This window comes from Rhea pennata, chromosome 5, assembly GCF_028389875.1.
Source record: "Rhea pennata isolate bPtePen1 chromosome 5, bPtePen1.pri, whole genome shotgun sequence".
Classification (NCBI taxonomy): Eukaryota; Metazoa; Chordata; class Aves; order Rheiformes; family Rheidae; genus Rhea; species Rhea pennata.
Genome location: NC_084667.1, coordinates 23,342,859 through 23,364,623, shown reverse-complemented (window position 1 = coordinate 23,364,623; position 21,765 = coordinate 23,342,859). Strand labels below are relative to the sequence as shown.

The window sequence follows — 21,765 nt, the reverse complement described above, 5'->3', positions numbered from 1 at the left end:
ATGGTTTAGCTAACTCATTTTTCTGAGTTAAGTCTTGAGTTTTCAGGAAAAGTTGTGGCAAACAAATGGAAGGTGTACTTTCCTCACATCAGTGGTGTTACAGCCAGCGCATGAATGCTACAAACACACTGAGATTTTCTGCTTTTCTCATCTACCTGCTATAACATGACATTAAGGAGTCCTTCTAATAACCGAAGAGTCCTTGACACTTCAGAAAACTAGAGGAAGCTGGATACATTCCTGTGTGGGTCATTAATTTCTCTCATGCCTCCCACATTTCCCAGGGTGTTAACTTGTACTTGCCACTGTGAGTACAGCTCTTCCAGGGAGCAGGTTGCTCTTCAGGGCTGGAGAGCAATAGGAGGCCCTGGGTTGCACATCCCCTCCCGCCCTGAGGGGCAGCAGTTTGCAGGGTGCTGGTTCTGGGTCAATAAAGAGGATACACTTCACTTCGGGCACAATCAGACTCATGTATGATTTTTAAATGTATGGGCAGTCACACTGTGAGGGGGGTGTCTCCTCCTAGTACAGGACATCTGCATTGCAGTCATTTCTGTCTAAGCCCAGCATTGTAGACCTCTTACGTGTTCAGTGGAGAAAAGTGGGCAATGGTAGGGATTTACCTCATCCTGAAGTAGGCATCTAAAAAGTCGGATAAACCCTAGAAGTGCTTTCTAGGACAACTTTATCCCTGAACAGTGTGAAGAATGGTAGCTAGTGAAAGACTGATTCTTGGATAAACTCCAGACTACCATTTAAAAATACAATATTTTAAGTAAACATTTTAATGTAAAGAAACCTTCAGTTTTCTCTTGTTAACAAAAGCAAATAAACATAGTTTTTAAATACCAGTTGGGGTTCCAATGAGGAACTGCAAACACCATATGGATTTGTTTCTCCCATCATATTCTTGCCTTACATTTCAGGAAGGCTGAGAAGAGCTATGACAGGTTCCTTTCTTTACCTCTTATCTAATCGTAAAGTTCTCTCTTGGGCAAGGACCATCTTTGAAGCTCCTGGGAAGCTTGTCTGATTCAAGACCTCTGGGTTCAATTCCAGAAGAATTAATTTAGGACCTGGCACTCAGAAAATTCAATTTTAGCTTAGATCTTATTTTCCCATGACAGCTCTAGGATCCTGGCTGTTCTATTCCCTACCACCTTATATTTTTTATGACTTCTTTGCTTCTTGCTGCATTTCCTGCACTGTATGTACAAAGGCATCAGTGAGATAGTACCAAGTGTTTTGAGAAAATATATTAGAAAATCCACATATGCATATAAAAAGAGTCTTTCATGATTTGTTTATTCCTGACCTGGAGCAAAGGAGCAGCACTCTAATTCTAAAATAGGTGTTAAACCCGAGCCATGAGTTAAAACTTTCAGGCTTTCAGGTGGCATAAATACCATAGGTGGTGTAACACTTTACTTTAGCTGAGGATTTACACACTTAATTCAGTTTACAGCATTTTCTTGCAAATTGCACTATCTTTTTCATCATCCGGACATACTGATTTACTCTTAGTTATTTATTTGTTGCTTATTTATTAGAACCTCTTCAAGGGATAATTTGACTGCTGCGGTCCTGCTAGGGGATAGGTATTGATCTAGGCATTCCTTTATTGCTTATCTATTTTACTGCCAGATAATCCTCCCTGGCCACCTGTCTGAACTTACTTTGGATTCTGGAAGCAGCCTGGAAACTCCATGCTGCCAATTACAGTAATGGAAAGTATTGATAGACTAATTGTCCATGAGGTGATTGGAAGAACTGGAAACAACATAATCATCTTGCTGTTCTACAAGCTGTCTAAGATGAGTTATTCTGAAATAATTTATTGCAAATATTGACATGTTAGGTTATGAATAAAACTCACACTGAAGAACCAAAATTACTTTTTGAATTAAAAAAGCTCTCCAAATGCTATGGATTTCTGATCACAGCCTCTGGAAAGTGCAGCTACTCAGAAGGTCAGGTATTCTAAAACTGACATGAAGAGGTGAGGGGGGGCTTGCAAATGAGATCTCTGTCTGGGTTTGTAACCAGAAAACTATACAAGTGCCTAATTTAAATGCACATTTATAAATATGTAAAATGGCTTGGATGCAATTTTTCATTTTGCAATTGAATCTGCTAGTGTAGCTCTCACAGGATAGGGTTAAAAAGTAAAACAGGCATCATAACTTTGCTTTGGGAAGCCCAAGATTATGTTGGTGGCATAAAAAAGGAAGGAGAAGGATCTTTGGGCCACCTCCCAGTATTCTATGTGGGGCTAAACATAATCTCGAGCAAAGGCCGATTGGAGGTTGATGAGGAAGTCGAGCTGGGATGGGAAGGACAGAAAAGCTAAACTCAGAGTCCTGCTGGGGTGAGGGCAGGCTCCTGGAGGAGAGAGGCTGCCCTTCATGTGGGGCCAAAGCAGGGACCTGGGCAGAGGACAGAAATATGTACTGTGCAGTAGAGGACAGTGCTGCGTTGTGAAGGGGTATGAGCAAATTGACCTAACAAGCTTTTTCCATCTCTAGTTTCTGAGTCACAAACAGAGAATGCCATTACAACTGCATTTTGAGCCAAATGGGAGCTACACAGCAGGGGGCTCTTTGCAGGCAGATGGTGTGTGAGGAAAAAAATGAAAATGAATGGACCCGAGTTTTGGGGCCTGCCCTTTCCATAGCGCTGGGACAGACAATCCGGCAGCTGTTGTAGAGCAGAGTGAGCTGCAGTCTCTGTGCATTGGCTGAAATGCTGAGCCCAGGGCCTGGCAGGAGAGTGTTTAACTCTTAGGCTAGCTTAGCTTGGACTAGCAGAGCATCCTGGGTTGGGTCTTTCATAACACACTGTATAGAGGATCTTGAATCTGTAGAGACCATTCCAGCATTAACCGTTGGTGTGCCTCGGGCAGGCCAGCGTAACTGTGAGGAGCAGCCTCCTGGGAACTCAGACACAGGTGGCCCTGGCAGAGCCACGGCCTGAATCTGAGCCTGTTGCTGCCGGAGCACAATGAAAGGAGAAGTGATTTGCCTAGGTGCCTCCTGCCACTGTGGGCTCAGGAACCTTCCTTAGTGTGCAGGGAATGGAGAGGCTTTTCTCACACTCAGAATAGTCAATTTGCTTTCTGAAAAAGTTTCCATGCTGGAATCTCTTCCCTGCTTTAATCTTTATATTCCCAACAAGCTTACTGGTCAGTATGATATCAATGCATACACTTAATATCTCTTTACATGCAATCATGTTATGAGAGAGGCATATGAGCAGTATCAAGGAACCTGAATGCCTATTAAGATTCTTTCTTTCTTTGAAAACTGACTCCAGCTCCATTTTCCAAAGAGAATAATGGTGCAATAGTCAGCAGAGCTTCAAGCTTTATGCAAAGCAAAAGATTAAAACATTATAAAGCCGTAATGGAGATGAATTCTAAGAGGTGGATGGGTATATGTGGATATGCTAACATGTCTGTTTACCTTGATAAATGTTAATGATGATGACAAATTTATAGATGTATTTGGATGTACATTTATCATTTTGCTGCAATATATTAAGAACAGGATTATTATTTTGAATCCATCAAAAAACTGTTGCTAAGCACAGTGCCAGACTCTGGCTTGCTAAGTGGCAGTCAGTCATATAAAAAAAACTGCAATAAATTACTACAAATTTTTGTTCTTAATCAACACAGTCCTGAATTTTCATCATCATAAATCTTGTCATTGGGCATGAAACATATAAATGACTAGAATTATTTTTTTTCACAGTGCTATTTCCAGATTACAGTCAGCACAGTTAGATTGCATCTAGAGACATTATTGCATTTTGCTCCTTTGCCTCAAGCCAGTGTAAACTCTCTAAAAAAAATCAAACTTCTAGATTATAAGAATGATTGTGAAATTAAATATGAATTGTATACCAAACTGGTCAAATATGACAAGTGAAAGATCTGAGCTTCAGTTTCTAGCTTGCCACACATCTTTACCTCCTAGAGACACCACTGAAAATGTAGATCCCCTGAAACATGTTTATGAGTAACTCTTATCCCACAGAGTAGGAGCTGTCAGGCTTGCTAGTATCAATTGAAGACACTATTGAGTCTATGATAACTAAACCCCACGCTCTTCAGGTTAATAATTGGCAGGGATCAGTTATTCTTCAAGAAAGGTCTAGATAAATGAATGGTATTTGCTACAAAAATTGTATCTGACACCTTTCATCTGGGCATCTCAACAGAATATTTAATCATTAAGAGGTTAAAACTCACAATTCTGGTAGCAGGATGCATTAATAAACCAATTTTACAAAAATTACATCTTTAGCCAAGTTGGAGAGAGAACTTGATGCCAAAGCCAGATATGCTGACCTCTATTCTCCTAATGCCATCAGCCACCCAACCTTTAACATGGTGAGGCTGCTGAGAGCACATCTCATTTATTCACAGATGGGCCACAAAGAAATGTCCAGGCAGAACTGCGTAAAGCTGTGATGTGTGTGGATGGAGATAAAAGAAACTAATTCAGTGCCCACACAGGACAGAACCCTTGCAGGGCATCCCCAGCCTCCTTTGCATTTTCATTAAGTTCCTGCCTACTTCAGCTCCCCTGATGTCACCTGCAACCTTCAGCAGCAAGAGTGCAGCTACCTGAGCCACCCAATCATATATAATTTTATTAAATAGTATTTGATATCAGGAGATCAGGGTGTTTACAAATTAGAAGACTGATGATTTCATTGCAGGGTAGGGCAGAAGGAGAATGTGTATTTAGAAATGAAAATACAGCAGAAAAAAAGCCCACATCTTTTAGAATAATGAAGGAAGCACTGGAAACTTTGGCTAGCATCAACTGTGTTTGTATAAACGAGCCTTCTTTGACAAGCTTAGCTCTGAAGAAAATTTCTCTTTCTAGCCCGTAGTAGCTGTACACAAAATTACATTAACTAGCTTTCTTGTAATGGATCCTGCCAAGACCACAGGCCAAGCACAGTTTTCATTATTCTGGCACAACATGCTATGAAGCTAATAAAAGCAAGAGAAGAATCTTTTTTCCAAGTGTATTTCCTTGTTTGATCTGGTCATCCTTCTATGCTGGTACCTTGCATTTTGGTTATGCATTTATACCTCGCTACATTCTGAGCAACCTAAAATTACATGCCATTGCAGGATGTATGACCTCCTGGTCTCCTCAAGTGTCACGGCACAGGCTGACAGAGTGCCTTGCTCGGGGCCACCAGAAATCTGCAGCAGAGCTGGGACCGCACCTGGGCTCCAGGTGCAAAACCAGATGCCTGTCTCCATGCTATGGTGATAGGAAGGCAGAGGGAGAGAGATCAACGCTGACAGAAACCAGTACCTTTACCAACCACCATGTAAACACAAAGCACTTGGCATGCACCAGAGCAGAGTGGTAACGTGATCCTGTCAGGTCTGGTTGTGGACATGTGGCCTCTCCAGCCATTGGCCTCCGATCCCTGGTCTCCCCAGTGGTTGGCACTTGGACCTACAAGCCCCTGCAGTTGTGGTTCCATTCCAGTTTCAGGTACTTGGGCCTCTTACCCTTCCTGCTGGCTAATTCAGCTTGAAGCTCGCTAGCCTTTGCATGTAGAGAGCACACCTATACATAAGAGAGCTAGAAATAAGATTTGATGAGAATACAGGATAGTCTATGGTGTCCAAACACAGGGCTCAGCTGCACTGGACCTGCCCCTTTCATCCCCTTTCCCAATATTTCCCATATATCTTCCTCCTTGATCCACCTTGCACCCTCCCTTTTCACAACTTTGGTCCTTCCCCTAAACATTGCATACTATGTCTGGCACATTCCCCAAAAGCTTTTCCTGCTGCCTCCCATAACATGTCCAATACTGTAGGCAATAACCACGTTCAGTTTGCAAGGCGTCTGGGGGAGAATTTCTTGTCTGACTCATCTTGGTGGAGTTTACACCAAGAACCAAGGTCTATCAGTCCACTCTGATAGGTGTTAGAGTAACAAATGCAGCTTGGTGAATTTCACTGAGCAGGTTACTGGCGTTCCTCCACCTGTCCTTGTTCTCTCTGAACTTTTGGGTTTGCAGTGATTACCCTTTAATCACATCACCTAACACCCCCAAGGTAATAGGAGTACGACTGGGTACTTTTGTACTGTGCTTCCTGAGAAGCCGAGGAGAATAAAATACATTTACAGCCCCAGAGCATCCCCCTTGATCAGTTAATGAACTGGAAGATCTTGCTTTTTGTCTGGGGAGAGTTGGCTGGAGCAGAGTGAGCGGAGAGATGGGTTGTGCAGGATAGTTGTGCTGGGAACCCCGGTGGGGATCTGTGCTCTGGCAGATGGAGGAAATTTTTGCTTCCCACAGCCACATCCTCAGGGGTCAGAAACAGCTCCTCTTTCCCAAACCCAGGCTTCAGTTCTGGAAACCAGTTCTCAAGCTGACTTCCACTTGGGAATTAACTATTAGGATTAAAATTCCACTAAAGAAGTAACAAAAGCTAATTCTAGTCATTCAAATAAAACTCTAGTAAAAAAATTACACTCATCCTTCCACGTGATGTGAAATTCTCATCAATAAATCTCTACTTCACAAGCTCCTCTGACTATATTAAACATGAATTACAAGAATTCTGCTTGTACGTGACAGTATTTTTGTGCAGATTAGTAGAACACAATTTTAGAAGCCATTTGGCAGCTTTTGGCTGTTATAAACCGGCTTTAATTGTTAGCTGAAAGAACTCATGCTCTAAGCATTTCTCTTCAACTATTAAATGTATGCTGTGAGCTTTTTAGAGAGTTAAACTTTGTTCTGCACACATGCAGATCTACTTATGTTCTTGCCATGAACTGGGGAATATCTTACAACCAAAGGTACCACTTAATGAACAGACAGTGATTTTCCCATAAAAGCAGAATAGCTTGCAAGCTAATGTAGATTTCGTTGCTTTTGGTCATTATATGCTGAAAGTTAATGTTCCTAAACTGAGGGCTGCTTCTCCTCCCATTGAAGCCGAGTGGCATCAGGATTGGGCCCGTAAACTGAAAACACAGTGTAAGCTTCCTAAAGGCGGGCTTTCATACTTTTACAAGGGTATTAAATTGCACAAGCTCGCGTGTGATTGACTGGCTATAACGCAACTGTCTGCTGTTTTCCAGTTATGCCAAGAAGATGCAAGGAGTACATGCCAGAAAATGGAAAGAGGGCTGTTTGGGGAGTAACACCTCCCCGTCCCTACCACGGGAGCGCCGGTGTTTCTGTCCCACGGGAAGTTAGTTGCACGGACGCCCTGTCCGCACCACTCCGGCCCTGGCCCTCCCTGGCCCGCTAGTCCGGGCTGCAGCAGACGGGTCCCTCTCCCCGTACGTGGAAAATGGAGGATTTGCTGCACGAGGCGCCACAGCCGCCACGCCTCAGCGCCCACAGGACCTCCCTGGGTCCTACGCCGTAGGTCCTGCCCCCGGCTCCCTCCGAAGCCGCCGCGGGTGCCTCTCGGGCAGGGGGCTGGGAGCGCCGGCGGCGGCCCGCAGCGAGCAGCCCCGGGACGGCCGCGGAACCCGCTGCCGCGCCGCGAGCCGGGCTGCAGGGAACCGCGAGAGGAACCGAAACGGCCCCAGCAGCGCGAGGGCTTCTGTAACCGCGCCGAGCCCCGCGGGCCGCGGAGCGGCAGCCAGGGCCGGGCTGCACTGCCGCGGTTTCCGCCGGCGGCCGGCGAGGTCCCGCAGGGAGCGCGGGCCCGGGCTCTGCGGGCGGCAGCGGCGCGCTGCGGGCCCGCGGCCGGGCGGGGGCCGGGGGCGCCGGGCAGGCGGGGCGGGGCGGGGCGAGGCCGCGGGGCGCCGCGGCGGAGCGGGGCGGGGCGGAGCGGAGCGGAGCGGAGCGGAGCGCGGCGGGCACCGCCCCCGGCCCTCGGCGCGCCGCCGCCCCGCCGGCCGCAGGCTCCGCCGGGGCCGGGCTGCCGAGCGGCCCCGAGTCGGCGGCGGCGCGGGGCCATGTGGCTGCTGTGGCTGCTGCTGGGCTCGGCCGGTGAGTGCGGGGCGCTGCCGGGGCGCGGCGGGCGGGCGGGCGAGGGCGAGGGCGCCGCCGCCGCCGCCAGCGCCGGGCCTCCCTGCCCGCCTCGGCGGCCGGGCCGGGCCGGGCCGGGCCGGGCCGGGGGTCTCCGGCCTCCCCTCCCCTCCCCCGCGGCGGCGGCGGCGCGCGGCTGGGCGGGCGCGTGTGCGCTCCCCTCCCCCCGCCTCGCGCCGGCCGTTGGGGTCGGGCCGTTGGCGGCCGCCGCGGCGCCGCCTCGCCCCGGCCGCAGGTAGCGGGGCCCGGGGAGCGCCGAGGGCTGGACGCGCGGTAGCGTGTGCGCCGGCTGGTTGGGGGCGATAGAGGTGACTTCTCCGCTTTTTTAATTCGTGCGTGCAGAAATGTTTTGGTTTTACACTGTCTGTCGAAGTCAGCGAGTTGATTATGCTTTATGCAGCCCGGCTGCAGGTGTGAATTGTTTCTGCAACCTGATCTGAGTGGGCGCTTTTCCAGGAAGTGTAAGTAGCCTGGCTTCGTGCTGCTGCGCCTGTTTGTGAACTGCTCCTTGGCAATGGAGTGATGACACACGCTGGGCAAAACTCAGATGATGGAACTGAATTTTTTCTTCCCCCCCCCCTTTTTTTTTTTTTAAAAAAAGCATTTGTTGTCATGAGGGTCTCCTAAGTTTCAAAGCTTCTGTGGTAAAACTTTGGTTTAAGTTGGATCTAGATGGGCAGGAAGGACTGGAAGCCTAATGAAACTTGCACTGTGTGGAAATTACCTAATTTCAAACTTCAGATGAGTTTTGTAATGCTTGCGAAGTTCTTATATAAGTTTGGGTTTCTTTTCTTTTCTTTTTTTTTTTTTTTTTTTTTTTTTTTGCAATTCTTTCAGCAGTTCCTGATTTGGAAACCTTCAGGCAAAGCTCAGGTTTGTTTATCTAGCTTGTGTTCCATTACTCCTTATTAAGTTTCATTATAATACAGTAGTGTTGCCAAAATTGCACCTCATTATTCTTAGCTGGGTATATGTTTGCATGTGTTTGAATATATTTGCCTCTAATACTACCACTATATTAACGTGGAGGAGCAATGAGGTATCCATGCAATGAGATACTCAGTATAGTAAGATTTCCCAGCCACCCCCACCCGTATCCTTACTCCACCTTCGCCGGTGGGCAGTGACAAATAAGATCCGTTTCTCTTATGGAAGTTAGTGCTTTAGCTTTCAGTCTGCAAACTGAGAAGTCTGCCTGCCATTCTTGCACAACAGTTACCCTACGGTTATTTGACCGGAACCCCTGGCTTACTTTGGGCAGACTCAAAGAGCTTCCTGAAAATTTTTCTTTAAATGTGTTGAGCTTTTCTTTTGAAGAGTAAAATAGTGGATCTTTAGGGAATTTTTTGTAAACATTTCTTCCTCTGTCTATTTTGGCACCCCTGCAACCTTCCCACAGGGAGAATTAGTTTGCCTCTGCCTTGCTTTCACTCTGTTCTGAATTTTTGTTCTGATAACTCCTGAAAATATTTCTTGCCTGTTGAGTCATTTGTTGGGTACAGATAGGAAACCTTGAAACCCTGGGGAGCAGTTTCAGTTAACAGAACACAAACACTTTATCAACTTTCTATGCAAACAGCTGTTCCCGTTAGTGTGCAGGAGTAAGTGTTGTCTTGAATAGCGTCAGTGAAGATTTGCAAGGCAAAGTTTGATCTTTCATTTGGATAATTATTTTTAATAGTATAGTTAGATCAAATGCTGCTTTTGGTCATGAAAGACCTTATTTGCCTGGGCAGGATTTTGTCCTGTTGAGTGATACAAGTTCACGCTAACAAGCGATAGTGTGAACTTACAACAAGGCTGGTTTAATTTCATCTTGAAATTGCAACTGATAATTGAACAGAAAGGTTAGAGCTTCAGCTTGATAGTCTCTCTTCTCCCAGTACAGGAACTCCCTGATTTGCTTACCTTTCCCCACCTCTCTTCAGGTCTCATCGAGCTCTTGTGTGTGTACATGTGCACCTGGCCACCCTCATCCCTGCCTTGCTCTTGCCAGTGTAACCAGCTTGTACTCAGGCCCTGTCCTGTCCTACTGCTCTGCATGTGTTGTGCTCTGACCCTGTCAGACTACCAGATAGGTTTTGAAAATAGCTTCTTTTTTTTTTTTTTTCCCTTTAACCCGTATATCTTCGGCTATGGAGAGAAGTGGTATCAAGAGTCACCACTGTTTAACTAAATGAGCTGCTTTAAAAAGATATATATGAACTGAAAAGGAAGATCAAATTTTCTAACAACAACAAACCTTATTCCTGTTACAGTTGTCACATAAGTCTTAAAAATGTCCATCTTCAAATGGCTGGAGAGTCAGAATGCAAGGCATAGCTGAAATTCCTACGTATGATCTCTGAGATGTTGCAGTCTAATGTAAAGACCTTTCTGATGAATAAGCCAAATGTATGATACAGGTATTATACCTCTTAGAAAATATACTTAGTTTGTTCGGCGCTGGGGGGGTTGTTTTTGTCTTGTCCCACCATTCTTCTAAATTAATGCTATTGGAATCAGGACCTGGCCCCATGTGGCCCCACACAAGCCCACAGGGCTGCAGCATGTGCCTTCATGATTTGCTAGTACATTTCAAAAGCTTGGAAAAAAACAAAGCATCTCCCAAACCCCGCAGGGATAGGAGTTGCATGAAGACTCTCATTACTACGTTGGCTTGTGTTGCCTAATGTCCGTTAGTGAAAAACTTTTATATGCAATAGGGAAACATTTAACGTTTCCTTGTGTTGATCTTCACTTGAACTGACACTCAGAGATATTGCTTCTAATACTAGTCTCTGAAAAACTGTGTGTACTGTATGGGAAGAGAACTGTTGAATACCGTTCTGCTCTACTGCTGTATACACGAAGAAGGCAAGAAAACCACTGTTTACTGGGAGACTCATGTCTGTCCTCTGTATACAGTACATTTTTTTGTTATTCCTGATAGAGTTCTATTTAGTCTAATCTGTAGGATCTATTTCTTCATAACCGATGTTTTTCTGCTTTGTTACATCAGCCAGCTGGGGTTTTTTGTAGCATATTTGTGTGTTAGAGATGAATGAGGACTCTTAGAATAGCTCTGGCTATTCAAGAATCTTCCAACACAGCAAACTAATAGGAAAAATAAGTGATACACCACAGGTGCTGGATACGTGCTGAAGAAGTAAATCTGCCGGCAATGATGGTGAGAACAGTTGGGCGGTATTAACCTTAGTGAAAAGCTCCATGTGGATTGTGCAGAAAGTACTTGGAATTTCTACCAGGATCCAGGGCCCACAGACAGGTACTCTCAGATCAGTTTCTGGCTATTAGGCATTTAATGTTTGAGCTTGTTTGCCAAAGTCTTCCTTTATAGATAATTGCTATCCTACTATTTCTGTTACCATCAAACGAATTATACATGCTATCAAGCAGTGTGTAGCTGTCTCTGTTTTCTGAGCTTTGGGAATATGAACAGTTAGGTTGCCAGACTCTACTCCTGGGATTACAGGTTGAGGCAGCGACTGAAAGAAGCTGGTGATTATGTTGCAGATTTCATGTAAATTTTAGGGAGTTTTAGCAGTGGCATGGAAAAGAGCAGATCTTGGCTAGGGCTATGCCTGTTCCTGTTGCTCCTCAGATATGGGGAATTGCCAAGTTTGGGAACTTCCAGCCCTCCTGCTTGTTACAACTTCACAGTAATGCTGAAAATGTGACTGCAATGTTTTAGCCATCTGTTACAATAAGAAGTAGAGGTTGTTGTTGACTATAAAATAGGTGGTGAAAATGCACCTTTGGTACAAATGTGAGTGAAAATACTTTAAGGTTAGTCAGGTTTAGGGTTTGATGCATTGGGAGACTAGCAAGCTCAGTGCTTCGGAGAACTTCATGGTGATACTATAACATGTACCTGAGTTTACTGTGAGAAAAGTTACCTTGCATCCTACTTCTGTTTGTATGTTGATTATTGATCAGGTGAGGAATAAAGTGGCTCCCTTTGCTATTAATCTGGTAGGCTGTATAAAAGACAGATGATGTTCTTTTAGGTGATAACGATGGAGCAAGTTGAGATTCAAGCATCTCTCTGTTTAAGGGCAATTGTCTGTGAAGACCTGATACAAAATTAACTTATCACCTCTGAACAGATTTCTCTTTTTAAACCAATAAGTTTTACTAGAGTAGCTTTCGTGATTCATCTGATCCTATAGTTGCTGTGTCTGTCTGCTTATGCAGAAATGCAGTAATGTAGTAGGCATGTTGGAGTGAGACCTGTGGTGATGATCGCAGAGCTCTAAAATTCAGCATCTTCTCTGTTATGGGAGGTAATGATGATTTTTACAAATTGGTAGACCACCTTATATGCTGTCATTGTCTTACCTGCTGCAGCTTGAAGCAGATGATGTCCTACCTTCACTACAGGTACTGTGTGACTAGTACTTAAACTGGCTTATTCTGAGGTTGAACTTGAAAACAATTCCTATGTCAACAGGTGAGTTTTGAAGGTGAAGAGAGAGAAAGACCACCTGCTTCAGCAGTTCTTGTTTTGTTTGGTTTTTTGTTTTAATATTTTTGAGTATTAAAGCAAAACTTCACTGGTCTGGCAAGATTTCATAACAGGATATGCCAAGATGCAGAATGAAGAGTTTCAAGTGAAACCAATTTTAATGATGAGATACTTCAGAGAGATCTTAAAATACATAACATTGGATGATATACTGCCCTTTACCTCAAATAGAAATAGACCATAGCTGAAGGGAATTTTATACTCTGTCATTAGTAAAAACAGTTTATTATCATAGATTTACTGACTAACTGAAGAATTTGAGGGGTAAATTATGTATGTTTAAAAAAAAAAATAATAATAAGGTGAGAATTCAAATGTAGTTGGAAAAAACCTGGGTAGAAAATACTTAACCAGATGGGTATCTCTTATAATGGAACTTCTAGCTTGTATGTGTATATGTATGTGATCAGTGGGAAGTTTGAGCTGTGTTTTACATGGGATTTCTTATGGACTAAGAGTGTGTATCCAGATACTTGCTTATTTGACATGTAGAAACTTGTTAGACTGTAGTAACTTGATCATGTTTTTGCGTCTTTCTCATGCAGTCTCTTGCGCTGGTAAAGGTGTGTCAGGTTAAAAGGCAGCTTAAGCCCACCTTGCATTAGGAAAGTCCTTTCCAGCAGGAAGGTGGTTTAATGTTAATTGATTTTGATGTGTGCTTGTGAGTGTTTTAGTTTGTGCTTGAAACTTGAGGTAGTGAGGAGATTCCTAAAGTGAGCTACTGATCTCTTTGTTCTTCTCTCTAGCTGCTTATACTGATACTCATATCTTGATTGCAAAGCTTGTAGGGATATTTAATTTAGCTGACGTGCTTTTGTAAGGAGCATCTTTGAAACTTTGAGAGGAGTAGGAAATACTTGTTAGAAATGTGTTTAAGGACTAGGGAGTAATGTGGGTAGATGATCAAATGCACTCAAATAAATGCACTCAAAATGGAAACAATTTGCAAAAGAGCAGTCAGTGACACCATTCTCTTCTGTTTTTTAAGCCTTCTTCCTGCAGTGGCCTGAACAGTTACGAACTTGAGCACAGTTAAAACACCAAGTAAAAGTGCTTTTTGTGTAAGAGTAAACAGTTGCATAAATTGTAATGTGGAGTATGTTGTTGTGAACTGGAAGCTGAGGTAATGAATGGAAGATGCTGTTGCCATTAAACTGTCCTAAAATGCTGCCTATGCTGTGGGAATAAGCCTTTAATCTGCTTTTGTAGGGTCGTTTAGTACTAGGGATTAATGAACTTGTGGTAAATCTAGAGAGGTCTGTGTAGTTTTAACCAGTAGGTTCCAGTTTTAGAATGGATATTGTACCTCTTGGGCACCCTGTGAGGCTTAATTTATTGAAGTTTGTGAAGTGCTTAGGTTGAAATGTGCTGTCGTATTATAAAATAGTATTTCTTTCAGTAGAGGCAAAACCATAATTTTTGCATTTTAGACAATTTTTTTTGTTGTTATTTTTGGCCACTGTTTTTTTTTCCTCCGTTGAGGATCCTGGTTAGTTTTCTTTAAAGAAAATCTCATAGTCCCACACCTCCAACACCTAGCCTCTGGTACTGTGATGTTACCTTCTGTCTGCTTAGTAGACGGATTCTCATTCCATCATTCCAGATAACTGCTTGTGGGAGGAGAGAGGGGGAAGAGACTCCTGTTTTGGCATTCAATTGTTTTGGGAGTTCCGTTTATTGAAGATTTTGGATAGAAACCAATTAAATCAGCTGAGGTAAGTCAAATGAGGTGGCCACTGGTGTATTTTGAAACAGTTACGTTTGTTGGATGGAAAGTTCCATATTAGTTATTGTTGAATTAATTAATGTTTTCTTGAGTGCATTTGCCTCTGGTTTTGATTTAAAAACAAAACAACAAGAAAGAAACAGGTTACTGCAGCAAGTAGGTTGTGTCCCATTAAATATCAAGATGTGAATTCCGGCTGCTAAGTATCATTTTCTCCTGTCTGTTCCAGTTCCTCCTTTCCTTGGAGTCTTCTTTCATACTTGATATATTTCGCAGGAAGTTACCTCAATTATCAGCAATTAAGGTGACATTTATAGCTTTAGGCAAAGTTCAGTTGCCAGCCAATCCATGTCAGTGGAAGACTCATGCTCTGCTGGGCAAGGAGTTGTTTTGGGTCTTGGTGGTCTGAGTTGTACTGCTGGTTGTGTAACTGATCAGCAGTGTGACTTCAGGCAAGTTCTCTTTCTTTCGTCACCAGATTGACTTCCTTCTTACCAACTGAATTAGGTTTTTTGGACAACAGTGGCCAGTCTTCCACTGTTTCTTTTATGCATTTAGCACTATGGAATCCTAATTTTAGTCAGGAGCTTTATGCTACAAATAGCTACATACATATATATTTCTAATGTTCAAAATAACTCTTCTCCCTGTGGAAATATTCCCTTTCTCTGGTAGAATTTAGGTGCAAGGTAGGTAAATATTTTTCTTGATACTATATTTTTTTCTCAAGCCTTCCTATTTTACCTTTCTCTTCTACTTTTATTTATTTATTTTTGTTGCTGTTACAGTAAAGTCATTAAGACTTTTTCAAACAGGATTTTCAGACTTAGAAAGGTGTGAAATGGATGATATGGATCCACAAAATGACATAATGATAAAAATCTATAGATTTTACAAATTTTCTCCCTCCCTCCCCCCAGTAAGGCATGGCAGGAGTTGGCAATCTGTGCTACTGTTATTTGTCCAGAGGGCTTGGTGTTTGTGGGTAATCTGTTGTGCAGTAGCGTGTTGAACTTGCTAGGCTACCGGCCACTCCACAGAGAACGTGGGCATTGCCAGCCAACAGCCCCGGCAATTATCCTGTTATCTCAGTTGGCAGAAGTTTGTGTTCAGGGTTTGTGGTTGTGAGGCTGTATTCTGCTGGTCTTCTCCTGACTCAAGAATGAGTTATGTCAAGAGCGATTAAATATTTCTGCTAGTCTTTCTATTTGATTAGTTAAAATTCTGCAGCTAAAATAGCCATTCTTTTTAAGACTGAGTCCCTTTCTTGTCAATTTTTTCTTCTTTTCTTCTCTTTCTCTGCCTGTATCTCTACTCTCTTGTTCTGAAGCTGCACACTAATGACTTATTCTTCAGTTGCTTCTCTCCTTATCTAATTTGTCTCATCTCCCTACTTCTTGTACCTCAGTACCCCTTCCTCTTTTTCTTTGTGCCTCAAGACCTCACCTGAAATTGCACAATTACATAGCTTTTTGCATTGATTTGCTCCTCATGCTTACACTCTGCTTTAAAAAGAAATAAGCTGATGTGTGCATATCATTATATATGCTGAGATTATATGTGTGAGGGTTATATGTTTCTGTAGGCCAAACTTGAAGCTATGAAACTTTCTCTTGCCTCTGTTGCCAATGCTCTGTACCAGTCTGCCTCCTTTCTTCTGCAGCTGCAGTCCAGTGTCCCAGTTTGTACCTCTGTTCTGTAATGAGACTGCTTCCCCTGTGTTTTGTGGCCCACTTCATCTCTCTTTTGATTTGAATCTTGCATTGCATACCCAATGGAATACGAGATCACTGGCGTAGGAGACTGACGCACAAGGTGATCTTATGCTGCTGAACTTACTCCTCTTTGCCTGTCTTTCCCCTTACCTATAGCTTAGATGTGAAGTGTTGAACTCAAGATTTGGGCTATATGGATCTTCTGTTCTAATAGAGATTGAAAGATGATGTTTGGTTAGAGCAGAGTGCAGGGGAGTTGGTCTCCCAAGGTTTTTGCACAAGTGAATTGTGCATCTTGAGCAAATTACTCAATTTCTCAATCATCACTCATTAAATATAGTTAATATTTCATTCCACACGGTGCAAAGCATACAAGTATAAATGGCTAAATATTTTGTGAATGTAGGCACTGTATTAGAGATACTGATATGAAATGTGCTAGAACAGTTCCTGATGCTAAATATGCAGAATAGCTCTCCTTTGCTAGGCATGACAAAGCACATCAGTTCTTCATGAACAGATATATTAATAGCCTCAGCACTTATAACCTCCAGTGGAAACACATTACAGCAATGACAATGAACTTTAAAGGCAAAATACTCCTTTCACTTGCTAACAGGTCTTCTGTCAATGACATAAGTAGCTCTTGTGGCTGGGGCCAAAGCAATGCAGTTTTGGAAACTGGGTGGAACTGCACGCCTCTAAAACTGATATATGGTCTAACTGGAACCTGAAATGCATGCATTTTGTTTGGAGGAGAATGGCCATCTACCTGCAGAATTTGGGACTGTTCGTAATTTATCAGAATGCCCATCATGGGGCTGAAGAGGAATTAAAAACCTGCAGTGGCCTGAACAATGATAGAAAACATGCCTTATCAGGGAGCTGATTGACATCATATTAAATAGAGATTATAACTTAACTTGTTCATGTTACAGGACTCACTAGAGGTGCTGAAATCAAGACCCACTCAGAGTGACAGAATGCAAACTGCAGTTGGGGAATCTTGGAGTCTGGAAGAACTCTACATGCTGCTTAATCATTTTTGAGAGACAAAATCATTCAGCTAATCCGATATAGTTCAAAATCGGCTAACAAAAGCAACAGAGGGTGTTTATGTTGATTGTCTCTTCAAACTCAAAACAGACTTTTTATTTCTTTTAAGACAAGCTTGTGAAAGGTAGAAAGTGGAGAGAGGAAAAAAATTTGATGAGACTGATGTTAATCACATCACTGAATGAAGTGCTGAATGAATTTCAAATGCATGATTGTGAGTGAAATGTAGCTTGTGTAGAATAAAGGATAGATTAAGAAAAAGTACAAACCTTTAAATGAAATAGATCAGTCATGCTATCATGAGGTTTTGCATGATAAACTTGCCCTTCATTAACTCAAGTCCTGTTAGAATTCCAGTTTACATTCTCGAAGAAATTTTTGCTTGCTGGTCATTTCTTAAAAGGTGAGTTCTACGTCCACTTAGGTTAGCCATTTTCAATCTTGGGGATGTACTGGCTTTAGATATCAGAAAGCATGAATTTAAGTTTGAAAAATTAAATGATGTTTCTGCCTATGAGCTCTAAAACAAAGTAAAATAATTTTCCTTCTACAGTTAGTTTATCAAAGGCTTTGCTCCAAATCTGCAAACAGTATATGAGTTTCAGGAATCAATGACTTTCTTTCTCTGAAAAGGGAATAACCAAGTGTATTTAACAGATCAGGATTGTGCTTTTGACCAAAGGTCAAGATGATTCAATCAGAGCGTTGAAAGAGTCCTTAGAAGATAGATAGGACATTGCTAGTAGGGTTCCTCATATAGTTAGTAGACAATAAAAGTTGGCAGTGCTAACTATACATTAAAAGTATTCCATGAGGGATGTTGTTTCCTAAATTGCAAGTTTGAAGTAGAATGATACCAGCTCTTTCTTCCCTATAAAGGCTGCTGACAGCATCACTCTTTAGCTTTTTAAAAATATTTCTTCATTGCAACTTTTCTCTTCCAAAATTAGTCCAAGATTGTTACAGTAGTCTTTTAATACTTGAATTACATGTTCATTAAGGATTGGCGCACGATAGTCATTTCTCCTCTTCCTTTCGATTTCAATAAAATATAATGATGAAGTATTTTATAGCATAATTTCTTCTCTGATGCACTGTAGGTTTAAATGATCTTTTTGTTTGGATAGATGAGATGTTGGTAAATATTTCAAGGAGACCTCTTGATTTGGAGTTCCTGGATGTGTGCTGTTTTGAGGTAACATATAAACAATTCCTCTCAGTTACCTCAGTAGAGACCACCCATAATTAGTATGTAGTTGATGACAATGATTTGCATACCTGTAGCTTATCATCAGTCTCACTATTTTTATGTAAAATAGAAAGCTTTTACTATTTTCATGCAAAACTATGCACATTAATTATAGTGGAAATGCCTGCTGTCTCTTCTTGAAACAGCCTTGATAACTTTCAAGCTTTCAAATTGAGAGAGCTCTACTTATTAATGACTTCTACATGAGCTAGACTTTAGTATCTAATCAGATTGAGTATCCTGAAAATTTCTAATGGGATCTTTGAAATTCTGCCAAGGCACTACAGAGGTTTTCTGATGAATTGTTTTAATGGAGCTGTGGCTTGCTATTTGGTTAAACCTTCAGGATAGCCTCAGGCTGCTTACTTTCCAATTTCCTTGTGTTATCTGTAGATAAGTGTCCACCTTATAGGAGCTTAATATCCAATTAGCTGAGTCAAATGAAATCTGAAGATATAAAAAGCATTTCTGATCACTGAAGGATATTCTGGTCCTAAGTGAGGTCATATCTGGAGATGTTTGCATGTCGGCCTGTAAGTGTGATTTAGCTAATTCTTTCTTGCAGTGTTGGTACTTCATTCTTTAGTTCATCAACATTCACAATGTTAGGCAGCCTGCCTCTGTCAAAAGACTTTTCCATGTTGGAAGCATTTAATGTGACTTCCTTTGGGCCTGTATATGACATCATTGAATATGGGCTGAGTTCATTGGAATTTGCTGAAGCATAAGAAGAGAAAACGTAAATGGAGTGAGCTACATGGTTTACAGTCACTTTTTATCCTTCAGATTAGATCTTGAAATAAAGGTTTTCGTGATTAATCTTCAACTTCTAGATTCCTGAAGCTTTTATTTGCTGATTTTAAAGATAAGGAAGTCTAAAGGGAAGTCAAATCTGAGCTTTGAATTGGTAAATAACTTTTTGAGTTGGCTCTCTTGCCAGTGTGCTGAGTAGCTTTGGGTAAATAGCCTTTGCTGCTTCTCCCGGCTGTATGTCAGTTAGCTTTCAAGAGGGATGGCAAAACTTGCAGATAGCTATCCACTCCAGCTTGTCTTGCTGTTTTTGCTTGTTAAGCCCATATCCATCAGTGCCATATGGTCTATGATGTTAGAAGTTTAAGTCATAAAAGTTTAAAATATTTGGTGATTGCCTCTGTCTTAGGAGGGAAACATGTCTAATATGAAATGCCTCTAAGGTAAATTACCTTTAGGAAGTAGGATACCTTCCATCTTTGCAGACCTTGCAGACCTTGCCCTCTAAGGAGAGTTGTGCATTTGAAAATTTGAGCCTTCCAAACTACTTAAAAAAAGTTTGATGTGCCGGTAATAAAACTAACTCGACATAGACTTAGTAAATACTCTAGTGTAATTTCCTTCTGTTTTTTGAAGGAGTGTGTTGCCCTTCTGTTTCGGAAAATACACATTTTGTAGTAAATGTTTTAGAGAACACTTTGAGAGATTGCTCAGTCATCAAAATGAAACTCTGGGTGTAAGTAGGTACATCAAGAGCTAGTCATTGTATGTTTCCAGAACAAAATCATTTTGGAGAAATTCAAATGTAAAGTTTGTAATTTGTTTTTAAGCAAGTTTCCTAAGTCCTCCCAAAGAACTCCATCCTTTTTCATTAACAGAACAAATAAATGCATTTGTGTGCTTTTGCAAGACAAAAACAAGATGACACTGTCCCAGGGGTTCTTATCAAGCTCCAGTTCGTGTAAATAAAGGCCTTTAAAATAGGATTATTAATTTTCCTCTCTAAAATGACTTGGATTTATTAGATTCAGTGGACCACTTGTCCCTGTAGAGTTATTGTGTGAACTGGGTCTATGTGATAGTTAAGTAGACTGAGGAACATTCAAGGCCAAGGTCTTCCATTACAGGGTGGACCCACCTGTATTTAATCAGAATCCCTGGACTGGGTGTTAGCTACATATCTGATCAAAGAGTTTGGATGTGACTTTGCCTGTTTACTACTGAGGAAGAGACTATTCAGATGCAACTGTGGGCTTTTGATACTGACACTTTGTTTTTTCCATGGTGCTTCCTTTTTTTTAAAAAAAATATTATTGTTGGAAAACTACTGACCACTGTACCTTCAGGTACCCATCCCCTTAGCATCAGAGCAGCATGCAAACATAAATTATGTATGCTTGTAGCATTCCTGTGGAATAGGAGAGTGTTAGTAATCCTTAACAGATAAGGAAAACCGAGGGCAAGGAAAGCAGAGCAATATGATCATGCAAGACGTGGTAGGGCTGAACGCTGCCTCTGGTGCTCTTAAATTCCATCCAGAAAGCTGCCGTTACCTGAAAGGGATCCTATCCACAAGGTTAGGATATATTGTAAGTACCAGCATTAATCTTCCTCCTTTTGCAGCTTACATCGCTAGCATTCCTGTCAGGGGTGAGTGGATTAGAAGTTGGCACACAAGCATTAAACCATTGCGTTGTTTAACTTGGGTCAGGTGAGTTATGGCCATCAGTTTGAAATGCTGGATCCATGTCTGCCTAAACTCTTGAAATTGCCTTTAGTGTGTGGGAGGGTGAAAGTTCCAGAAGTGTGAGAGACTTAAGCAAGTACGTGTGGACAGTATGTAAGACTGTCAATCCAGTCAGCTTGATAAGGAATTGTGTTATCTAATCCACCCCTTCCCAATGTGAAGTGAATGTTCATGGCCTTCTGTATCTGTTTAGTTTTTGATACTGCAGAGAAATAACTACATGAGTGGAAAGTTTGTGTGTGAGGGATGGTAGGAAAGACCAAGTTTCTCCTTTTTTTTTCCAGACTTCTTTTATATATTAGTGATAGAAAATGTCTGTGTGGTATGAATTACTGATGGTCCTGAGTGGCTTATAAGAATGTTTTAAATCCATGAGTGAATTCCTGGACTTTTTGTTGAGTTTGTAATTGAATGCATTAGAAAAAAAACAGTCGACTAAGTTGGAGGCAGGACTTAATGCATCTTGAAATGGTGGGACTTGAAGATCATCTTTGATTTCTCTGGGACAAATCCTGCCACCACTGGCATGTAGGAGATCGTTCTGAGCCTTTTTACCACGCCACCCTTGGCTTCCTCTTTTTGCTGCTCTTTCCATTGAGCACAGTCTTTAGCACACTTGCTAAAAAGGTAGTGAGATGCAGTGATTACTGAAACTGTTCAGTGTGGTATATGAAGCACTCACAGTACCCCTCTGAAGTAAGGATATCTTACAAATGGGTAGACTGGGACACAAATCAGGGTAATGTATGATCGTATACAAATAGAGCTAAGATAACATCCTAGAAATAACTGTGATCCTTGGCAGTACATTAGGCAAATTGCTTTTTGTCTGCCTCACTTTGTGCCTTATGTAGAATGGTGATACCACTTGGCCCACTTCAGTTTCATCAGCTTCATAAATGCTAGTAAGTGCTCAGCTCCCCATAGTGAGTGGTATCAATAATTCATTATCACTTA

The 21,765-nt window shown here is 42.0% G+C and overlaps 1 protein-coding gene across 8 annotated transcripts in view; it reads left to right on the top strand.

Annotated features, from left to right (window-relative positions):
* The first annotated feature begins 7,905 nt into the window (after nt 1-7,905).
* Nucleotides 7,906-21,765, top strand: part of LDLRAD3 (low density lipoprotein receptor class A domain containing 3) — a 119,152-nt gene continuing 105,292 nt past the window's right edge. For all 8 annotated transcript variants that reach the window (XR_009958624.1, XR_009958623.1, XR_009958622.1 and 5 more), the window contains exon 1: nt 7,906-7,998. Coding sequence is in view for 4 of the 8 variants with exons in the window: in XM_062577720.1 (XP_062433704.1) it covers nt 7,965-7,998 (34 nt within the window). In the remaining 4 variants the exon portion in view is untranslated. The remainder of the gene's footprint in view (nt 7,999-21,765) is intronic.